Consider the following 22,594-nt stretch of genomic DNA (forward strand, 5'->3'; position numbering starts at 1 on the left):
TGTCTGTTCTAAAGCAAACACTGAGAATAAGTGTGACTGACTGATTTGTTTCCCATTGTGGGGTAATGTTTTAGCTTGTTTCTCTTATCAGCAATTTTACTCTGAGGCCTTGGGATTGCTGATTTAGCTCATGAACTACATAAAAGTTAAAGATTCCTTGAATAGTTTGCTCTCAAAGGTTGAATTGAGTCATGTGGTTGAAGTAACTCTAGTTTAGTGGCTCTGCAACATACACCTCCCACAGATATAAGCAATACAGAAGAGGCCATATCTGAATTGGTGACATGGGAAAGTGGCAGGAAATGACAAAGGAGGTAATGACATTTGTTAGGGGAAAACTGTGTCATTGCTTGTGTTTTACAATTACAGGCACAAACAAGAGTTGGGGCTTCTTTTGGAGAACAATGTATTCTCAAAAAGTAGCCATTTAAGATAGAATTGACATGATTTTGTTACAGCAAACAGACAAACCTTTTGACAATCTGTTGCAGTTCAGTGCTTTCTGGATAGTTTTTCTGCCTTTTTAACAGATGTGATTGAAGTACTATGTTGCCAGCTACGTTTTCAAAAGCACTTCCCCTGTATTCTAAAACTAGACCCAATCCTGCTGTTTAAAATAGAGTAGACTAAATTTTGGTGAAATCTTGCCACAAAATAAGTCAAGGGATGGTGGTGCTGGGTGCCTGAGGTAGGTAGCGAAGACTAGGCAAAGTATTTTCCAGTACGGGGAGGGGTGGAGAAAGAGTTGAAGGGGGGAAGCTTTGTTTTTGTGAAATGTTGCTGAGGACAGGGGGGAACTGAGAATAAATTTTATGTGAAAAAAGCAAATGTAAATGTTCCTTTGCAGCTTGTGGTGGGGTTGTTGCTTAACTTATAATGAGAGAAGCACTGAGACCTTAATCTGTGAGGGAAGAGATGCCAGCACTCTGTAAACACCACTTAATTTTAAAGCTGTGAAGGAAGGGAAGAGTGATGTTGTTCATTGGTGTGGAAACAGTATCCTGCATATGGCTGCTTAAAATGCTGTGCCAGGGGTACTCTGACTGATGTACAGCCAGGCCCTTATTGACCTGTCTCAGTGTTCCTGAGTAGCTGTAAAACAGAATCAGGGTACATATATTTGTTTCAAGTTGCACTGTTGCTTTTGCCAGCTGGAGCCATTCTGTGTAAGGTACATTTGAATGTAGATTGTGTTTCTTCTGTCATTATCTGCAAGGCTCTGTCTACAGTCCACAGGTTCTATGGAATACTGGAGATTGTAATATGGCTGCCATTTCCTCGGGGAAGAGGAGTGGCAAAGGGATTTAAAAATCATTCATTTTTGAGCACCCCAGCCATTTGTTTGAAACAGAAAAATCTCCCATTGCCTAATATTAGGGATGTCAGTTTCAGGTTAGTAAATTCCTGGAGATTGTGGGATGGAGTCTGGGAAGGGGAGGGTTTGGGGAAGGAGAGGGGCTTCAGTGGGGTATAATGCCATAGAATCCACTGCCTAGACCAGCCATTTGCCCCAAGAAACTGATCTCTGTTGCCTGGAGAGCAGTTAATCCTAGGAGATCTCAAGCTATCACTTGGAGGTTGTCAACCACACCTAATATTAAGGTTAATCTCTAACAGTATTCAGATGGTGTTCTAGGAAGGCTTCAGGTTCATAAGAAGTTTGTCATGCTTTTATAAGTGGGGGAACTGGCAATTCCCTGAAACACAGTGTTTATTTATTTTAATATTTATATCTCACCCTTCTCTCCAATGGAAAGGGAAAGCAGTTTACATCACTCTCCCCTCCTCTATATTATCTTCACAACATCACCCCATTCTCACATTTGGAGGGCATGATCAGGATCAGGCCCTTGCAGCATTTTAAATTGTTTCAAAATGGTGGCAGTATTTCCATGCTGTGTACAAGGACACCATCTCATCAAGTCTGGTCCTCAGCAAAAGTGCAATCAGTAACTCTGCTGAAGATCACACTGGAACTTACTGTTTCCTATTACTGAGCTATTTCTGCTTTTCACTTCCTGCTACCTTTAGTCAGGCCTGTTGCAGAAAGTGGGGGCACAGAACAAGTTATAAGAGAGACTGTTGAATGTATCATTTAAAATGCATTCACTTGCTGCAAATATAGTGTGTTCTCTGAGACACATATCCTTTTTCAGGCTATAAAAACAGAAGGCAAAAGATGTGGAACCAGCTGTAATTTTATAGCTTTTTGCAGAGTTTGTCTGCCTTGCCTGTAATCCTGTCATGTAGCCAGTAATTTACAAATGTTGTTGAACTATCATCCTTATTTCTCTGCTCTCAATTAATATGTAACTACTTGTCTATTATTGTTTGTGATTAGTGACTCTTCTGCAAAATGCTGGTGTTTCTCTACCCTGTCCCAGTTTTGTTGTTTTTGGGTAACATGGGAGATTGCTGATGTGGCCATATATGTTCTCTCTCTTTGCAGGAGCTGGAAACTCAGTACTCCCCTAGCAAGTGGTCTCTTCGGCGGGTCAAGGATGTGATTGAGGTTCATATACAGGCAACTAGTGATGGTAAAGGGTCTGAGGCAGGCTCAAACGAGATGTGACATTTATTTAGCAAGTTGTATTGGAGTTCCCCTGATCCAACTCTTTCCCCCCGCCTTGACACAGCAGCTACTGGGAAGGTATTTTCCCAAGCACCATGGGGCCAGGTTCAGATTGGAACTATGGTACAGGGAAGGAGAGCCTCTGCTTTCCCCATGCTATTTTAATGAACCAAAATGGATCCAGAAGGCACTGCAGCAGCCTGTCATGGGTCAGTGTCTGGGAATAGGGATTCCTTGGGAAAAGAGCTATGAGAGCAGACTCTCAGCTTTGTCTTATTTCCCCTGGCTACTCTGAAGATTTAAAAGTCTGCTGCCTAGCTCTGTTCCTCTCAGTTGGCCAGGATGCTGAAACCTGACAATAGCTGCCTGTAGCCTGACTCAGTACACAGCCCTACAGTAGGACCAATCTGGGGTCATTTTGGCTCTAGAAAACAGTTGGTGGAGCTGTGGTCCTGATACAAGCTGGGACCTGCAGTGCTTGGGGAAGTAAGGTCACCTATCCTGACATATGGCTGTGAGGAAAGTGATTGGGTCTGGGGGAACCCCAACTCTCTAAGGTCAAGTGTAGCTTGCACCATACTTATGTGCCAAGTGGGAGTGGGGAGAAAGCTCCAATTTCAAGTGGAGCATTTAGTGAGAGAGGGGGGCTTCCTGAGTAAGAATGCTAGTAGACTTTGACCTGGGTGATTAAGACAGCACTTTTGTTGTTAATTCAAAGTGCATCCTCTCTTTACACAATTATTTATTTATTTATTTATTTATTTATTTATTTATTTATTTATTTATTTATTTATTTATTTATTTATTTATCGATTTGTTAGTCGCCCTCCCCCGAAGGGCTCAGGGTGATGTACAGCATTAAAATATAAACAGAAATTAAAAACCTACTATACAATATTTAAAACAAAGACCCAGATGGTGATAAAAGTCCTCCCTCACCCCCCCCCCCCCCCCGAGCCCACTGGAGGCTGGGATGATGGAACATACTTCAGCCTGGCTGGTCAAATGCCTGGCGGAACAGGTCCTTTACTGTAAAAAAGTTTTGTGGATATGAGCTTGCACTGTAAATTTAAAACGTATGGTGGATTATGGGGACTTGGATTTTTAAAAAATGTGTACCTACGCTTGGGGTGTGTGTGTGTGAAAGACAGAGAGAAAGACTCCTTGGCTGATTTTTCACATTGAAATTGCTCCTCTGTTGCCACAGGGAATGCCCCAGTGCAATTGGGAGTTCTTCACGGCACCCAGTGCTGCTGCATGGCTGCCACGTTTTTGCACCGGAGCCATTCCATGCAGAGGTGGAGCAAGGGGAAACACACCACCACACCTCTGCCGTGGCTCCACCCAGGGTGTCGTGCCCCTCTTGCTCCATGGGCACTTCGCCACTGGCTCCACCAATTTCCTGAACCACAAAGGTTGAGGTTCTTTTGAAATACCCCTTTGTTGCTCTGGAGGCTTCTGCTGCCATGCAAAACTTCTCCGTAGCAGAACTGGGGGGGCATTTTTCCTGCCTCGCCGCTCTGGCCTGCCCCATCAATGGACAGGTGCTGAGAATCAGTGCCCTCTCCTCCCCTTGCAGTGAAAAAAACACAGAGGGAGAAACCTTGGTTTTTAGAAAGGAGGGAGAAACCTTGGGCAGAAAAGCGGCTTGTGCAGGCACTGCTAATGTGACGATGGCGATTCTCTTACACACGCAAGGATTTTAGATTTAGATTTTAGACAGAGAGGGGTGGAGGATGGCAATTCCATCGCACATGCAAGGATTTTAGACTGGGGGGAGGTGAGGGCACTGATTCTCAGCGCCTGTTTTCTATTCAGAGTCATTTAAAACTAAAATAGTGAAAGTGAGCGGGGGAGGGGGAACAGGGGAAGATTCAGCCAGTCAGAACACAGGAAATGAAGGTCTGCACATGCGAGGAAGACACTGCGGAAGAGCTTGCGATGCAAATGGAGAAGCACCAGGCTCGTGAAGAAACATTTGGGGCATAATGCGCTGGCCCTGTCTCGAATCCCATGAAGAACCAGGGAGCAGTGAAGAGTCAACAGTGTGGCAAAAAGTGCTGCAGCAGGCACGCTCCCCGGATCTACTATGGGGCATTTTGACTGTGAAAAATCAGCCCATGTAAAGAGAGCACCAGGGCACACTGGATCACTGGATCAATGAATAGCCTCCTTCCTCCTGGGATAATATAGCAATAGTAAGACATGCTTAGTTTTTTCTCACAGTCTGGTGGAACAGTGTTCAGTTCTAATTGTACAGAGCCTTTCATCTCAGAAAAGTGGGAATGCTGCCCAGATATGATGGCTCCATCTCTTGGGTTCTTTTCTTCATTCTGCAGCTACCCACAATGCCCAGGCTGCCACCAAGACTCTGCTGAATGTCCCTTATGGGCTTGGAGAGGGAGAGAAACTTGATGTGTATCTTCCTAAAGAGCCCTCTCAAAGTAAGAACACAAGGGATGCATTGTAAAGAAGGGGATGGAAAGTAGCAAAATGGTGATAAGGGTGTTAGTGACCGAAGGTTTCCAGAAAGTTTAAAGCCATGCAAAAAAAAACCCCACCCTCTTCCCCACCCATGAAAAACAGAAATTTGAGGGAAAATGGAAATATATGCCACATTTTCGTGTCCAACCTAAATCTTTTTTGTTGCTGTAACACCATTTATAACTTAGCATATAAAATTGTATTAATTGGCATATTTGTGGAATTTACAAGTATAAATGCTTTAGTTTCCCATGAGCAAAATTTCAAGTAGGCCAAATATTGAAACAAGGGAAATCTGCCAATTGCCACATCCTATATTATCTTACCGCTTTTCACTTATTAAAAAATAACTTTTTATTACTTCCCCAAATGTTCCCGTTTTTAATCAGAAACACACACACACACACACACACACACACACACACACACCCACCCACACACGCACACACACACACACCCACACACACCCACACCCCCCGTTCTCAGAATTTTCTACTGGAGAAAATGAAAAAAATCCTCAGACTTTTTCATACGATACATTTTGAGTGAGTAAAACCTAGCCTTAAAAAGCAATTTGCTGATTATTTTAAAGTATTTCATAGAATGTTTTTCAGTTCCCCTCAAAATAGTTTTCCATTGGAAAAATGGAAAATAAGTCCTCAGGGGACGAGAAGGTAGATGGGGACAAACGCCCCCTGATCTTTTCCATTCTTCTTCTGGACTTTCACATCTCTAGTCATGACTAAGAGCCACCCTATGGGGGGGAAAAGGAACAGAAGGAGTGGGCAGTGCAGTAGCTCTAGGTGGTGGGTTTTACTGTCTGGTTATTCACAATATCTCTTTTCAGCCTTCCCCCTGGTCCTTTACATTCATGGTGGCTATTGGCAATTGCTGAGGTGAGTTATGCTGTACATTCCTTAAGCAAGGGAGAGTAATGGCTCTGAGCTTTTGCCCACATGACTCAAATGGGAGCCTTCCTCAGACAACAGAATTCCCCATCTCCTCCACATGGGATTCCTGGTCTCCTTGTTCTTGGGACTGGGATAATGGTGGTGATGAAAGGGTGTCCAATGACCATCTTTTCCTTTTTGCCTTCCTGCTTCAAGCAAAGAGGTTTCCGGGTTTGCTGCAAGGCCTCTAGTGACCCATGGCATTGCCTTGGCTGCAGTAGACTATGATGTGGCTCCCAAAGGTAACTGGGTGGAAGTTTCCCCCCTCCCTGTTCTATTGTTCTTGCCATATTGTGACAAACTTGGATTCTGTGCTTTTTGCTCAGGCCAGTTGGAAGAGATGGTCAGACAAGTGCGTCGTAGTGTGGCTTTTGCAGTTCAACAATACACATGGATCAGGTAGGAGTTGCTTATATGCTTGTGAGGTGCTATGTGTCTGCATGAAGCTATCTGGAGAAGGGCTGCAAAGGCAGAGGATCAGAAGGTGTAAAATCTCCCACACCTCCCTTCTACCCAGGGTGTGTGTGTGTCTGTGTAAATATATGTATGTACACACATATACATACTAGCAGCCAAATTGTATGGCTTAATAAAATGGGCTCTAGCAGGAAGGGGGAGAGATACATTGTCTTTCCTGCCTGACTGCCTTCTCTGCTCCCCTATTTTCTTTGCTACTGCTTCCCTCTCCCCCCCTCCCAATTCACCTCTTGGTTCGGGGTGTGAGAGGATGGATGGGGGAGGCTTGTGGAATGCTTGTGCCATCCCAGGGTGATATGTGTGTGTGTGTATGGGGGGGGGGGGGGAATGGTCTCTCTGGATCTCAGAGTTCAACTGTTTACATTCTTGTCAGAAGTTTTGACTGCCTGAGTATGTGAGTGACAGGCTGGGAGTCCATCTACTCCTATCACTCATATACTCAAACTCTGTGAGAGATTAACATTTTACAGTCAGGCTTTTTTGCCTCTGCATGCTGCTTAGATCTGTCACACGGGCATCCTAGGGAGTAGCATCCTACCCAAGTCCAGCAAGGGGTTGATAGATGCCTCTGCTACCATTTGAGTTCTGGCAGTGCAATTCTACCGTCTTCTCTCTGCTCATTGCAACTCCATCTCATTTGCTCCTAGTGATGTTTATCTGCTTGGGCATTCAGCAGGAGCTCACTTGGCAGCCATGGTGCTTTCCACAGACTGGACAGAGTTTGACGTTGTGCCAAACATCAAAGGTAACTGTCTGGGATTTTCCACACCTTCCCTTTGTAGCTCTGTGAAATATCAGATCAAATGTCCTTAATGGTCAAAATTGCTTCAGCATGACTTTTCTTTACTAAGGCTTTGTGGGTTTGTCTCTTTTCTTCTCAGGAGCCTTTCTGGTGAGTGGCGTGTATGACCTGGAGCCTATAATGCACACCTATGTCAATGATGTACTGCACATAAACCGGTGAGAGCTTAGAACAGGAGTGTACACAACTTGCAGAGGCTAGCAAAATGGGACTACTTGAGACACTGTTTCTTCTGTGCTTGCTTCTCTTGCCTGCCGTTGATAGCCTACAGCAAAGATATGGATGGGTCACTAATATCTTTGTGACCAAGGCATTGGGGCCATTCGGCTCCCTGCTCATGAACAGGCACACTAGGTGCCAAAGAAGTTGCCATATTCATTCCACAGAAGGTTGTTTGGTCTCCTGTCAGCTGAATATCACTGCCTTAGGGCTTCACTTCATACAAATTGAACACAAGTATGAATGGTGGGTTGGAGATACACATAGCCACGCAGCAAGTTTGAGTTCTGTTCTATTTTATTATCCTGGGTTGCCCCAAGATAAACATCTGGCTTTTGTCTCCAAATACATTCAATCCCCACTCTATTTGTCTCTCTTCACTGTCCCACAGAATCTATTCTCATGAACATGTTGCCAACTGTGCCCGCATTTTGTTCACATTTTTATCACAACATACAATCTAGTTTGACCACCTAAATCCACACGCACGCACACACGCACGTGCACACACACACACAGAGTTCTTCCATATCCAAAGACTCTGCTTTCTTACTTGCATCTTAGAGGCTTGTAAAAAGGTGTTCTATGCAAAAACTAGAATCTCCTTGCTTTAACAGAAGCGCTGCCCACTCCATCTGACTCTGTCTTCTTCTGATCTCTGCATGATATATTACCTATTTGACTTTTCCTAGGGAAGTGGTCCAGTCAAACAGTCCTTTGCAGCGTGCCCATAAGTTGGAGGGCAAGAAGGGTTGCCGTGTACTAATTGCTGTGGCACAACATGACTCTCCTGAATTTCACAGACAATCCTGGGAGTACTTTGAGGTATGCATGTAGGTGGATCTCCACTCTTCCTCCAAATCTCAGTTGTCTAGTCATCAAACAAATATATTTCTAGACACCAGCAACAAATAGGTTCAGGACAGTTTTGTTAAATGCCTTCTTCCTCACAGGCTGTACGCTCAGCTGGCTGGAGTGCCTCCTTTCTGGACATCGCAGACAGAGATCACTTTGATGTGGCTGAGAAACTTTCCCAAGAGGACTATGTTCTCACACAGGTATAAAAGTAACATGAGGCTGCTGCTTCAGGCAGAGTACAATACCCTGCCTCTCAAGAATCAGTGATTAATTTGTGTGGCTTGGAGAACTGGTAATAGTAGCTAGAAGCAAGCAAGACTTCTGAAGATGCTGGTACAAAAATGATTGGATTTACCAAGCTTAGCTTTGCTATCAGTGTAAAAGGTGTCAACCAAATACCCCCTTCACACAAACACCTTGCACCATGTGAGCTATTTTCCTACGTGATGTGATTCCATGCTGGTAGATTATTCTGATATTCTGATTATTCTGATGGTCATTGTGGTGATGATCCCAAAGTATTGTTCAGCCATTATTGCCATCTGTACAAATCAAATAGGAAAGATACACACAATTGGCTTTGTGGTTGGAATAATACCCTGGAATCCCAAGTGGCATGAGATTTCCCCATAGAGAAGTATCGGTAGGTCCTGTGATGTGGTGTGAGAGACAGACAGACCCAACTCTGGTTTCATTATTTGCCTCTTGCATATTTCTCTGAACTCTAAAGCAGTTCATGTACTTTCAAAATGCTTGTACCATCTGTTCAACACAGACATATCTCTGACTTGTGCTTTTTTTCTTGATGATTCAGGTTATTTTGAATATGATTTCAGGAGAGTGACTGGTTGGACAACAACAGAGCTCTCAGGCCAAAGTTTTCTGCTCCATCTGTGAACATGTCTGCATCATTCATACATTGCCTTTTTCTTGAATGTCTGTCTGCAGTGCCTTCGTCTTTCAAACGGAGAATGGCCTTCCTCTCGTACTCTCCTTTTCTGACTACAGTTGTAGCCAATCCTGAGGGTTTTTTTTTTTGGAAAAGCAACATCTGTTTTGATCTGAGTCATACTCTTCCTCCTTGATTTTCTGCAAGGTATACTTGAAGGGAATGTAGTTCCTTATATGTGGACTGCATGAGTCACACATGGAAACAGCCTCCTAAGTAGACTTTAAATTCCTCTTCTGTGAAAAAAACTGCTTTCTTCCAGCTTATTGGGAACATTAAAATAAAATTGGGGCATAAATTTTAACTGGATTCCTGTTATAAATCACTTGTTCCCAGGAGCTGGTCTGGCAATGAAGCTGAGCACATAATTATTGCATAAATCACTACCTTTCCTTATTGTTTGAGCTGTCAGCTGAAGAACATGGTCTTTCTCTTATGGTACAATCTGAATACTTACTAAAACCTTGGGTCCATATCACACTACCTAATATGGAGGCAGATATTTAGTGTTACTGTTACTGTTCACTGTGGCAAAATGTTTTTTCCCCCAATTCTGCTACCTGATTTTTATTTTTTTTAGAAATCTGGAGATACCAGAGACTGGTGCCTCCTCACAAATGTTTAGCAGGGCCAGGGGGCCTGTTCCTTGATTCCTTCCTGCACAATTGAATTCCTGCACTGTTTCCTTCCTGCACAATTGAAAGGCAGTCTGCTGGGTATCTGAGTGCTGTCCAGAGTTTATTTAGGGCAGAAAAGCAGCTAGAGTGAGGTGCATCTGCTCAATTCATTAAGAATGTGAATGCTTCAGACCAGAGGCATAGCAAGGGAAGGCATAGGCATGGACCAAGGATTGCATGAGATTTTATACCTCTTTCTCCAGGCATTTTTCTTCAAATTGTACTAATTATAATTTTTGCATCTGAACATTATGCTTGTTAAATTGTTTCTGGTTTTTTCTTTATTTTTGTGAAGACATGCCAAAGCAATGGCAGAGGGCTGAGTTCTACACGGTTTTGTGCTTCACAAGAGCTTTTCAACCACAAAGAGAGTCGAAAACCTATGATCATAGTATTGTCCCTTATGAATGTGCTGCTTCCTAGTATTCCCTGAAGAGCAAGGTGACATTCCCTCCCCACAAATCACTGATTTCTCTGGTACAGTATCCTAATACCTTTCTCGGGTCAGAGACATAGAAGGGGGAAATGGTGCCTGGGGCAACAACTGCTCCCCACTTAACTTAGCTGGTGGTGGTGGTCCCAGGCAGCCTGGCTGGGCCAGGTCTGACCAAGTGGGGCCGGGCTGAGAGGCGCCCTCACCAGGCCGAGCCAAGGGGGAAAGGAGGGGGGAATTTCTGTCCCCTTTGTGACCAAACAGGGACTGCCCGGGGCATTTGCCCCCAGGCTGCCCCATGGAAGCTCCACGTCTGCTTCAGACCAGATCGAAAACCTGTTCTGAGCTACTGTAGAATCTGGACTACATTTATACTGCTGCTGTTTTTTTTTTTTTAGTTTCCCCCAAAATGACTTCCACAGGAACTGAACAGAATATCTCACTCCTCACACCTCATGGGAAGCAGGATAGCCTGAAGGGAATAGAACCAAATTATGATTGAGGAAAACCCAGTTGCTCACCAGTCCTCATTCCCTAGTGAAAAGCTCTTTTATATGGATGAGGGAAGCCAATAACAATCCCTGCCTTACAGTGGCCCGAACCACTTTCCAGACAGCTTGCCATGTTCCAAGGAAAGTCCTGGCAGGCACCATGCTGCCCATAAGTACCACATAGTACAACCTTGCTTTTTAGATTATTTATATTTAGCAATACACAATGGCAGGAGTTGGTGTTTTAATTTGCTGAGAGTAGGTTTTCCATAACCATGATCCAGATGTCAAAATGTCTCTTATTTTACAGCAGTTCTGCAAAACACCTTTCTTGAGGGCATGTGTAAACCTGGTTGTTTAATATATCTTGGGTTACATTCCTACATGTACCAACTTGAAAACATGTTCCATAAAATTGAATAGGACCAGAGTTGTCAACTTCCAGGTGGAAGCTGGAGATCTCCTGGAATTATGAATGATCTCTAGGCAACACAGATAGTTAATTTATTCAAACATTTTTCCACTTCTCCTGGGAAAAAATGGCTGCTTTGGAAGGTAGACTGTTTGGCATTATATCCTACTGAGGTCCATCCCCTTCCTAAACTTCATCCTCCTTGGCTCAGCCTTCAAATCTCCACGTATTTCTGAACCTGAAGTTGGTAACTCTAAGTAGATTTACCTCTAAGTAAATACACTCAGGTGTGTGCTGCACATTGTTTTATTGTCCTATAGGAGAATCAAAGGGACTTCATATTTCCCCTTTTTCTCCTGCAAGTAGACTCAAAGGGGCTTACAAACTCCTTTCCCTTCCCCCGTCACAATAAACACCCTGTGAGGTAGGTGGGGCTGAGAGAGTTCAGAAGAACTGTGACTAGCCCAAGATCACCCAGCTACTGTGCGTTGGAGTGTACAGGCTAATCTGAATACCCCAGATAAGCCTCCACAGCTCAGGTGGCAGAGCGGGGAATCAAACCCAGTTCCTCCAGATTAGAGTACACCTGCTCTTAACCACTATGCCACTACTGCTCCACTGTTTAGCTGGGACAGTTCTTCTGCTGCCACATTCTCTGTTTCCTCATGCTCCTGCTGTTAGATTTCGTTTAGAGTCATGGATGTGCCCAGTAGTGTGTGTGAATGCAGTTTATAGAAACTTCTCCAGAGACATAAATGTAAAAGGTAAAACTTACATTTATTCAATCATCTTCAGTTCACAACTTTGTTCCAAGAAAAGGTAGATAGAAAGAACCCTAGTCTAAAGAGATTACTTTCCCTACAACAAGTGGGCACAACTAACGTGCCATCACGTGTGTGGAGGTGAGAGGATGCTGCAGTGGGAAAGGCCCCACTGAGCAGGCTGCCATTAACCATGCGCTCGGGTCAAAGGCTAGAGCAGAAGTGAAGCTAGCATGGGGAAGAAAGGAAGTTCGTGGGTGGTCTCCTGGCCCAGACAAGGAGGGCAAACAAGAGAGGCAACATCACAGTTAGAGTGAGATACACAGCACCCCCCAGCGTCCAGGCATGCAGAAGTCGCTTATTCCAACAGCTGCCGTGTGGATGCTAACTTCCAGGTGGGATCACAACGTACAAACAAACAAAAAGGTGAAACAAAAGACCTGAAAACTAACTACTTTGCACCTGGTGGCTTTGCACCTGGTGGCTTGCAGGACAAAAGTACTGAATAATCCCCAAGATAAATAAAAGCTTGTTCCTGTCACAAACAGTGCTTTGCAATCTCAGTTTTAATCTAAACAAAGTACAAGCGTATGCTAAATGAATGAGTTTTGTCCTTGATGCAAATTGTGTCTTACAATTTCAGTAGTCTTGATGAAGTCTAAATTTATGCTGTAAATGAGTCCATGTTCATATACTTGTTTTCTCAGTGTCTGGTGCTTCAGGCTGGTCTCACCAGCTGTATTACTTTACAAAACAAGATAAACAGTAACAAATAAATGATATAGTTACCATCCAAGACTGCATTTTGACTCTGTTCCTCATTAAGCCTGCTAAAAACTACAAGTCAGTATGGTGTAATGCAGCCAGGGTCTCCAAAGTGGATAATATAAGACCCCTGGGGGTCAATGGGACTATCCAAGGGGTCAATAAATGCCATGGGGTCAAAAGGGGGTCGATAGACATTGGGCTTGATTATGAACTTTTGGGGTCAAAGCTGACATTTGTATAAGAAATAGAAATACATTAAATGATACAATAAATTTAAATTGTAACTTATTGATGCACGGCTGCTACATAGCCCCGATTGGATGTTACATGTTATTGTTATGCAAATAAAGGAATGTATTATTGCTAATATTTATTTAGTTATTTATTTTACATATCTAGGGATCGATGAGGGATCAAGGATCCCATGAAGGGGTTGATGGTCTAAAATGTTTGGGGGCTCCTGGTGTAATGCGTAGTCTATAAGCAAGATACTGCCATCTTCAGGTGATTTTGTTTAGTTACTCAGGGGCAGGACTCCTGTACATTTACTCAGCATCATACCCGGATTAATTAGAATCACCTGAAGATGGCAGCATTTTGTTTATATCACAGAGATAGGAGATTAGGCTTAATGAGGAACAGGTTGTATCCCACTGAGATCCCTCTTATCCCCTGTCTCTATCCCCAAATCTCCAGGAACTTAACAACGTGGGGCTGGCAACTCTGTCCTGCCATGCCTGATGGTTTTTCTACAAACTGCTGTTAAAGGATGCTAGAAGGTACAGTAGCCCCAGACTCCATCTTTTCAGGGGTCGGAGCCTTATATATATATTTCAACAGAGAATGCAATGTTGCTTTAAAAATCCAGTTGTACATCACTTGAGTTTGAGAAGGAGCAGCAACACGGTCCATCCCACCCAAAGGCTTTGAAAAGTTTGCAAAACGTTTTGCAAACATTTTGAAAATAAATCAGTGGTGGGATTCAGCAGGTTTGCACCACTTTGGCAGAACCGGTTGTTAAACTAGTGCCCGTAAACAACCAGTTGTTAAATTATTTGAATCCCACCACCAGAACCAGTTGTTAAATTATTTGAATCCCACTGCTACATAAAATGGTGGGAAGCCAGAGAATCATCCTAAAATGGTGGCTGACAGGAGAATCAAAAGTATCAGAGTAGAAGTGGCCGGGGTCAGGGAGACTGCAAAATTGGGTGGGAAAAATGAAATGTTTCCTGCTTTCCACACAAGCAAGCAGGCAATGTTTGAAAAACGTTTCAGGGAAAAAGAACGCTAGAATGCGTTTTCAACGTAAAACATTGTAAGGGGGAAAAAGTGTTCAAAATGAAAGCTGTGCTGAATTCCAACTGGAAACTTTTATATTTCAGCCTTTAAACGTTTCATTTGTGTTGTTCAGAATCGACTGCAGTCTCCACCGTGCTTATTCTCAGTGTTCTGTTATTCACTGACAAACTGTTATTCACTGAGAAAGCTAATCAATCTTAAGTGCTAAATTCTTTATTTCTGTCTGTGTGTGGCTGGGACGGGGAAGGGAAGGTATTAACTGAAACATTTTACAGATGAAAATTGGTACTTTTTGTAACATCCCAGTTTTCATCCCAAGGATAATTGTTCAAGGCCCGCCCCATTGTGCACACTGGGCCTGCTGTGTGTTGTGTTTATTTACTATACACCAGACACTTCACAATATACCTTAGCAGTACAAATATGCAAAACAGCTAGCTGTGAACATCATGGCTTCTTAGAGTTGAGATGTGAGCATTAAATAACATGAATCCATTCTTCATGCTGAGATTTAAATTGCAACGACTTGAGGAGGAAGCAAAATGCTGACAAATAATATATTTTTAAAAACTACCCTGCCATTACAACCATTTTAAAAAGATGTACTCAAAGGACAGAGGGGCAATGCTTTCTGAAGGACAGAGGAGAACATGGGCCAGATGGAAAGTATGTAGATTCCCTTAAAAATACACATTAGAACAGGATTATTCAATGAGCAAATGAACTTTTGAGGAGTAAAACTTTGAAGTACTTTGAAGATGACTTTGAAGTACTGCTTTGAAGAAGAGCTAATAACCCTGATTGATATAAAAATCTGATCTGATATAAAAATGGTGGCATTCAAAGCAGGCTTGGTACCATTTTAGTTTTCCAGTACTGCTGCTGATCTGAAAAGTCACAGTTAATGAAAAAAAAATCTACTGAAATAGCATTCATTAGGAAACTAGCTAAGATTTCGGGAGAACAAGCCACTCGCCCGCGAGCTTACTGTAGAGACTACAACTCCCAGAAATCCTTTGGCGCAGTATAACCCAAGATGCTCTGCGGGTCTGTCTCATATTTCCCGCTGTCGTTTAAACACGGCTGTGTTCGTTATGGCTGCTCAGGCGCCTGGGTGGGCGAAGCTGTTCCTTGCAGAGTATCGTGTGGATACTTTCGCACAATGGCCTTTCAACGACGGCTGCCTTTGTACTCCGGAGCAGGTTAGAAGGGTGCAACCAAGAGGATGCTCTGCTGCATGTTCCACTTCTTGCAGGCTCTCCTTTGAAAGGCAAACCAAAGTGGGAAGGCTTTGAACTCTAATAAGAAAACAGTGGCTAAACTGGGATTTTATTGAGCGGGAGGTGAAGATGCTGCAGACTGGCACAGCCAGAAGTGTGGCCCAGAGAACCAGTTGATAGCCAGCTACGTGGAAAGAATATCCAGTTAGCCGCCAAGTGGGGACTAATTGGGTTTTTGTTTTGGTTTGTTGACTGTGCTTCCTGTTCTTGTGTTGCACTCTCTTCTAAGACAAATAAATCTTAAGAAACATTTTTGAGCTCTTTAGTGCTTACCAAATTGCAAGAACCAGTATTACTCTACCCACATTGATACTAAGCCTATCTTGCAGGGCTGGTGTATTTATAGGTTAGTTTCCCACCACTGCGGCAAACCAGGAGGTTGGAAAGCCAAAGTTCTGCCAGTTGGGGAGAACTTGCTGACAAATGGTTTTATGTTATTTTTGCTGTAATGCTATCTTAAATATTTTATGTCAGTTCTCACATAGGTGTTTCTTATCATTTTGAAAATGGATGTTTTGATTATTCTGGTGAATCCATAAATGTTTATGTATTATTTTCTTAACTGTAATTCCACAGAAGGCCAGTGCCAAGTAGTAATGAATGAATGGGATTTGATAAGTGTATGTGATTGAGAGATATATTGCTTCAGTACATAAGAAACTCTGGGCCATGGGAACGTGCAGTTAAGCAATCTCTCCTGTGCTTCCTGCTACGAAACTTAGGATATGTACCATGTCCTTGTTGAATAATTCTCTTTGGGGAAAGGCCTTGGATCAGTGGTAGACAAGTTTTTGCCATGCAATTTCTGGCATTGCCATTGAGATCCAATACAGTGTAGTCAATAGAGTGATGCATTAGGACCTTGAATGGCCAAGGTTTAAATCCTCACATCTACCATAGCAGCTTGCTAGCAGATCTTGGGCCCATCATAAACCCTCAGCCTGGCCTATCTTACAGGGTTGCTGTGAGAAACTGGAGGGGAGAATGATGTTCTAACCTGTTTTAAATCCAAATGGGGGAGAAAAGTGAGATATAAATAAATAAATAAATAAATGAAACTGCATTTGAAAGGATCTGCTGGTAGGTGATGTGGAAGACCATCGCTTGTGATGCTGAAGAGCCATTGTCAGTCAAAGTAGACAAGACCGACCTGGGTGGAACTGATGGTCTGATTCAGTACAAAGCTGCTTCATGTGTTCATTTCCCAACCCAGATGGCAAAAGCTGGATTCATTCACTGTCCTGGTGACAATGCCCCCGATGTGGTGCAGTGCTTCTTCTGTTTTAAAGAATTAGAGGGATGGGAGCCTGATGACGACCCTATGTGAGTATCTTGCAATCAGATTCTTGTTTGCTAGCCGAGATCTAGTGCTTAGGATGAAGTACGTTGATGTTGTTGAAAGTCAATGATTGATGTGAGCTCTACAAGATTTTTGCAGCCAGAATTAACAGGGAGTCCGAATACAAGTGGTGGCCTTCACAGATCTCAGGATCCTGCCAACATCACTCCTGGTAACAAGTGAAAATAATCCATAAATGGACCAGATGGTACACCACACACTTCTGCTGCCTGAGCTGCATTACAACTGGTATCCAAATCTGAATGTATTTGAAAAAGTTGATCAGCAAAACAACTTGGTAAAAGTGTCACAACTTATCAGATTCTGAGAATTTAAAGACTTAAGAGTTGGCAGGTGTCGGACTACCAATGAGCCAGTTATGAACTAGCTGCTACAGTAGTGGAGAAATAAGATTTATTTGCTGCTGTAATGCTTGCCTCACAGGCCTTCCAGTCAACTTTATAACTCATTGTGTCCAATCCACCTTTTCTCCGTCCTCTTTAAGTAATCCAGTTCCATGGTAAATCAAGGTGTTAAAGGCTATATTGATGGTGGAAAGATGGGGGGGGGGGTCAAAGACCTTTCCGGGGCTTTGGGGTGGTAGCAATGCCAAGCCCCGTGTTCTGAACCAGTACTCAACAGCACAAATCAGAATTGTTATAATTTTTATTTAAATGAAAGGTTGCAAAATAACAGCTTTAAAAATAGGCAGTGAATATAAAATCATACAGACTCACAACGAAACAATAAAGTACACTTATGTACTAAAAGAAATACTGGCTAAAACCATAATAGAAATCCATAGTGCTTAGGCAAAGTTCTTCAAGGAAAGTAGAGGCAAAAAAAGACCAAAGATAAAGAAAAAAATATCTGCTAACTCTAATGGGATTAATTTATGACAAAAGCTGGCCACACCAAATAATTACCAATTAATCAATTAGGTATCAAGTTAGTGAGAACTCTCTGGAAGATAAGCAAATTACCCATCCCTTTGAAACTTTCAATTAGGGCTTTTGTTGATCAGTTGAATCCAGCTCAAAATAACTGGAGATAACTCCATGTTCACAATGAGGAATCTGACCTTTGTGATGGTACAGCTTATCTCTATCTAGAAGCACCTGCAACTAAGCTATGTGAAAAACATGAGAGACAAGATTTTTTAAAATAAAATTTACAAAACAAAAAACAAAATGGTGTCTCTTTGGGCATAGCAATGTACAAGCAAAATAGTTATTCTCATCACTGTGGGGGAGGGGCAATTCTATGCATAGCCTCCTGGAACTTTCCCCTCCAACTAACATTGTCTCATTGTTGCTGACCCTTCACCCTTCTAACTATTTGTGGCAGGCTCAGGCAGCTTCCGAACTATTCTGGGCAGGTTTCCCTGCTTTTGCAGTGACTGAGCTGTTTTGATGGTAGCGTATGAGGTGTTTTATGCTGGCTTGCTCAGCCTTGCAAACTCCAGAAAGGTGAAAAGAGCTTTTTTCCCCCTATGGAAAAAAAACCCTATTCAAGGCACCACTGAGGCAAATTCAACAAACAAAAGTAACATTTATCGAAGAAACTAGATGGGATCAGGAACTATTTCAGTGGATGGAAATCAGGTGGGAATTAATTATACACAAATATCAGTTTTGGCACAGGCCCAGTTCTTAATCCAACTTTAAGTTTCTTCCATTGCTTAAATATGATGAGAAGTTCTTTACTTTAAGATGGTCCAGTAAGACATTAATGCACAGAACTGCACAGCCAGTCGTATTAAATGGATCAATCTTGACTGCGAGGCTTAACAGACTTTCCCTAACTGACGCAGTGACAGCGACTGCTGTGTGCATATCCTCTGGAAGGCTCCCATGCTTGCAGAATGCCCAAGGCAAAAATGTTCAGGAAGGCCTTTTTACAAAGAGATTAGAACAACAGTATAATGAAACAGTACAGGAGGTCACTTCTTGGCAGGGCTTCTTAACCTTTGCATGCCCATTGCTCTAATATTGTTTATCCTCTTAATTTTTAGGGAAGAGCACCGAAAACACTCCCCCAGCTGTGTATTTCTTGCTCTCCAGAAGGATGTGGCCGACTTGAAAATGCACGAGTTCTTAAAACTGCAGAGGGAGAGAATGAAGAACTATACGGTATGGATGTCATGTCCCTGACCTTTTGAAACTAAAATTAATAGTTGTTTAAAACATTGATTAGCCATCTTTCTACTTTTTATAAGAACTCATCATGGCTTACAATGTAAATAATAAAATACTTAAAATCACTAGTTTAAAAAAAATTGAAAATGGTAATAGGAAGAAAAACTAATCAAACGCCATAAACTGTCTTCGGCTGCCTCCTTGACATCAAGAATGATGGGGTGAGGGGGCACCTCCCTGGGGGCTCCTTCCATAACCATAAGGCTATTACTGAAAAGGGCTTCTCTTGTGTGTCCATCAAATGAGCTTCTTTAATGAAACAGTGATTTTAGTTCCCAAGCAGGACCATATGGGAGAAGATAGATAGTCTTTCAGATACCCTGGCCCTGAGCCATGTAACACATTGTCTCATGATCATAGACCCTTCTGCCTAATTTGCAAGCGATGTTTTCGTCACTGTGTTGTAACTAAGCCAATTTCTTCTTTGTATCTTGCCTGATATCACGATATCATATCGTTTGCCAGTTCTTTGCTGCTTTGAGTGAATTGTCATACCCATCCTTTCCACAGTAAAACCCTCTACAGTTTTTTCCCCTAGAACTGGAAATGCCTTATTTTAACAGGATTTTTTCCCTCTTGTCTTTCTTAGAAAAAGCTCGTCATGCAGAAAGCAAATGACTTTGGGAAGTATGTATCAAATGTGCGCTCGGAAATCAACCGACTTCTTAAATAAAACTCTGCACTCTTGGACATTGTGGGCTTATGGGTTGTTGAAGTGCTGCTTACTAACTGGCTGTGAGCAGATGGTAAATAGTTATGTGGCTGAATTTCTGCCCAAATGTTAAGAGCTTCCTGTTTCTCTTCTCTGTGGATACCGCCTTGTTTTTTTAATAAATATTATTCTCTTCAAATATTGTACTTGGTCCTGATGGGAAATTGTAGTCCATGAACATTTGAAGCACCAGAGTTGGACACCTCTGCCCTACAGGCTGAATAAAGAGGTCTGCAAGTTTCTTTTCGTCCCAGTGGGTGTTGGGGGGTGGGGCACACCAGTAGCCATAATCCCCTCTCAGCCCTCTGACTGCATCCTCTGATTGGCTTGCTCCCCTCATAGCCTTAAATCAAAAGGGAAGGGATTTGTTGCCACCCAGGCTGGGCTTCTTTTGCCAGTTCCCATCCTGTACTCTCTGACATTGGTGGTGCGGTGCTTCCTCATCTGGTCCTTTTAAAGAGAATGCAGCAAATTGTTTGTGTTCTCTCATGCAAACTTCCTGTCTTTTAAGAGGCCAGGCCTTCTCCCTGCTGCTGTTTTAAGTTGACCACTCCTCAACTTGAGGTGAGGTGGCAAGTCAGAAGCCTCGTTTGAGCAGTTACCTCCTTCTACCCAAAGTACCTAGCAATGAGTTCCCAGTCCCGAGGTGGAACAGTGCTCTGATACCCTAAGATAACAAGCCAGGGAGCTGCATTGTATAAATGGGATATCTATGGTGATTTCCGCACAGCATAATTATAGCATCTTGAGGATGTTATTTAGATGTTTTGGGGGGAAGTTTGCACAGCCTTCTCTCCCAAAAGGTTTTCAGGCCACTTTATTTTTATCAACCTGGGTTTTTTGAAAACTGATTAATTAGTGATCTTTTTTCCCCCTTAAAATGAGTTGAAAACATTTCCTGCTTGTCCTGTGTGAATTCTTGGGCTGGTCAGAACCTCTGGATACCAGTTTGCTGCTGGTATTGATACACAGAAAGAAGTGGGGAGCAGAAGGGAGAGAAACCTTGCTGGAGACCTGAGTAACCTATTTCTTGCAGTGCAGAAAGCCTTTCTTACCACGAGGACCAATAGTTGGGTGTTGAGCAATGACAACATTTTGTAGGAAGATGGTGTTTGCACTATAACTTCCAATGGAGCTTGTGCCTAGTTCTTATTTTTATTCACACAGAACTTTTCCTCCAGTGGACCCAAAGAAGAATCCAACATCAATTTCCAATGTATCCTTATGACCACCACCCAGCGAGGTAGATTATGTTAAGAGAGACCGCGAGTCTGGCTCAGGATCATACAGTGAGTTTCCATTCCAGAGTAGAGATTTCAGCCTTGGTCTACCAACTGCTAGTCTGACACTTTATCCACTATGCCAGAAGTCCCCAACATTGTGCTTATGGGCACCATGGCACCCAAGGACACTGTTCCTGGTATTCATCAAATATGTTCAGGAAGTAGGTGGGGCTTTCTGGGGATATAATTGCTTTGGCCACTGGGGATAAAACTGCTTTGGCAGTAGCTGCCTCTATAACACACAGTCTTCTCTTTCTAGGAAATTCTAAAAAAGAATGCTAATATGTCAATAGTGAGGTAAATGGATTAGTTTCCAGTGAATAGCATAAGATTAATTTGTCTTCACCTCTTGCCAAAAATTATATGATAATTGGTCTCATCCATAACATGTGTCAAATTGGCTTTTAGGTGCTGGAGATGTAAGCAGCTGAGCCTGAAAGTGCCATTTTAAAGAGTTTGTGAAGCACCTAATAATGGAGAAGAATATGTTTTTATATTGTAATCTGAAGAAGTTGAATATACAATAATTCTTGCATTATTTTCTGCATTTGCAAATTCCATTCCGTTTTCAACTAGGTCATAGTTCTTTGATTGCAGTGTCATGATGCGCTTTTAAATAAGCATACAGCAGTGTTGTGATCCAACTGATCATACGATGTATGTATGTCATATGATTCTGGGTTTAGCCAGATGAAAGATTTACCTGCAGTTTTTTAATGTCAGGGTTTCCCCAAAGCATCAACTCTACATATACATTTGGATCACATTTTTGAGCTAGTTCAATACCCTTTTGTATTCTTTCAGTTCTGACTGGCCATTGATAAATTCTTAGAACAAACATAGAAAACTGCCCCTTACTGAGTGAGATTATTGGTCTAACAAGGTTAGTAACTGTCTAGTAGCTGTTCTCCAGGCAGAGGCCTCTCACATCACCTGTGACCCAATCATTTTGGGGATTGAACCTGCCTGCGACTCTGAATCCAAAGCGGGTGTTCTACCACTGAGCCGTGGTGTGTAGCCCTTCAGCAAGGCAACTCTTGGGTTCCTCAAGGATAACCTTCCTAGTGTTTCCTCTGTGACTGAGTGCTGAGGTCTAAGCAGAAGTACTATTCTATCACATTCAATGGAGACAACTATTTGCAGTGTGTAGCCAGAACATGAACAAGCTGAGTAATGTGAACGTGTAGTCAAATACCAAAATACAGTGTCTTCCTGCCATTCCAGGTTACTCTGTTTGGAGCATAGTAATGTGTCATTTGAGAAAGAGCTATGGTATTGGCAGTGTATTAAACAAGTAACTACTTGTCAACATGAAGTTACTTCCAAGTAAATGTTTCATCCTATTAACATCCATAGGAATTACATAGTTGAGAGGGATGCAGGAGTTGTATTTGTGTGAAATAGCTTTAGGAAAAGGGGAGTCTGGCCAGAGTTTCTGCCTAAGGAGGGAGTATTGCATAACTGGTCCCAAGTTCTGCCACTTCTTCCCAAGTGTCTTTTTGAAAGGAATGATGGTATGAATCAAGACTAGAATTGGTGACCATTCACTGCTATGATCATATCTGGTAGGAACTAATTTTCTTATTGCTGAATGGGGAGGTGTTCTTGCACAGCAACCGTGTCAACT

The 22,594-nt window shown here is 42.6% G+C and overlaps 2 protein-coding genes and 1 long non-coding RNA gene across 3 annotated transcripts; all 3 read left to right on the forward strand.

The window, feature by feature from the left end:
* Positions 1-264: 264 nt before the first annotated feature.
* On the forward strand, positions 265-10,494 carry AFMID (arylformamidase). The gene is made up of 11 exons (XM_048491025.1): positions 265-314; positions 2,450-2,537; positions 4,912-5,016; positions 5,904-5,952; positions 6,163-6,248; positions 6,333-6,405; positions 7,131-7,228; positions 7,365-7,443; positions 8,197-8,329; positions 8,458-8,562; positions 9,177-10,494. The coding sequence occupies exons 1-11, from the start codon at positions 285-287 to the stop codon at positions 9,204-9,206; spliced, it is 876 nt and encodes a 291-aa protein (XP_048346982.1). The 5' UTR covers positions 265-284; the 3' UTR covers positions 9,207-10,494.
* Positions 10,495-15,214: 4,720 nt separating this feature from the next.
* Positions 15,215-19,823, forward strand: BIRC5 (baculoviral IAP repeat containing 5). Its single transcript, XM_048487223.1, has 4 exons — positions 15,215-15,357; positions 16,649-16,758; positions 18,789-18,906; positions 19,562-19,823. The coding sequence occupies exons 1-4, from the start codon at positions 15,250-15,252 to the stop codon at positions 19,643-19,645; spliced, it is 420 nt and encodes a 139-aa protein (XP_048343180.1). The 5' UTR covers positions 15,215-15,249; the 3' UTR covers positions 19,646-19,823.
* A 1,054-nt stretch (positions 19,824-20,877) lies between these two features.
* On the forward strand, positions 20,878-21,505 carry LOC125429129. Its single transcript, XR_007243953.1, has 2 exons — positions 20,878-20,973; positions 21,376-21,505. It is a non-coding gene; the product is annotated as an uncharacterized LOC125429129 (long non-coding RNA).
* Positions 21,506-22,594: the final 1,089 nt, after the last annotated feature.

The sequence above is a fragment of the Sphaerodactylus townsendi genome, linkage group LG03 (assembly GCF_021028975.2).
Source record: "Sphaerodactylus townsendi isolate TG3544 linkage group LG03, MPM_Stown_v2.3, whole genome shotgun sequence".
Classification (NCBI taxonomy): domain Eukaryota; kingdom Metazoa; phylum Chordata; class Lepidosauria; order Squamata; family Sphaerodactylidae; genus Sphaerodactylus; species Sphaerodactylus townsendi.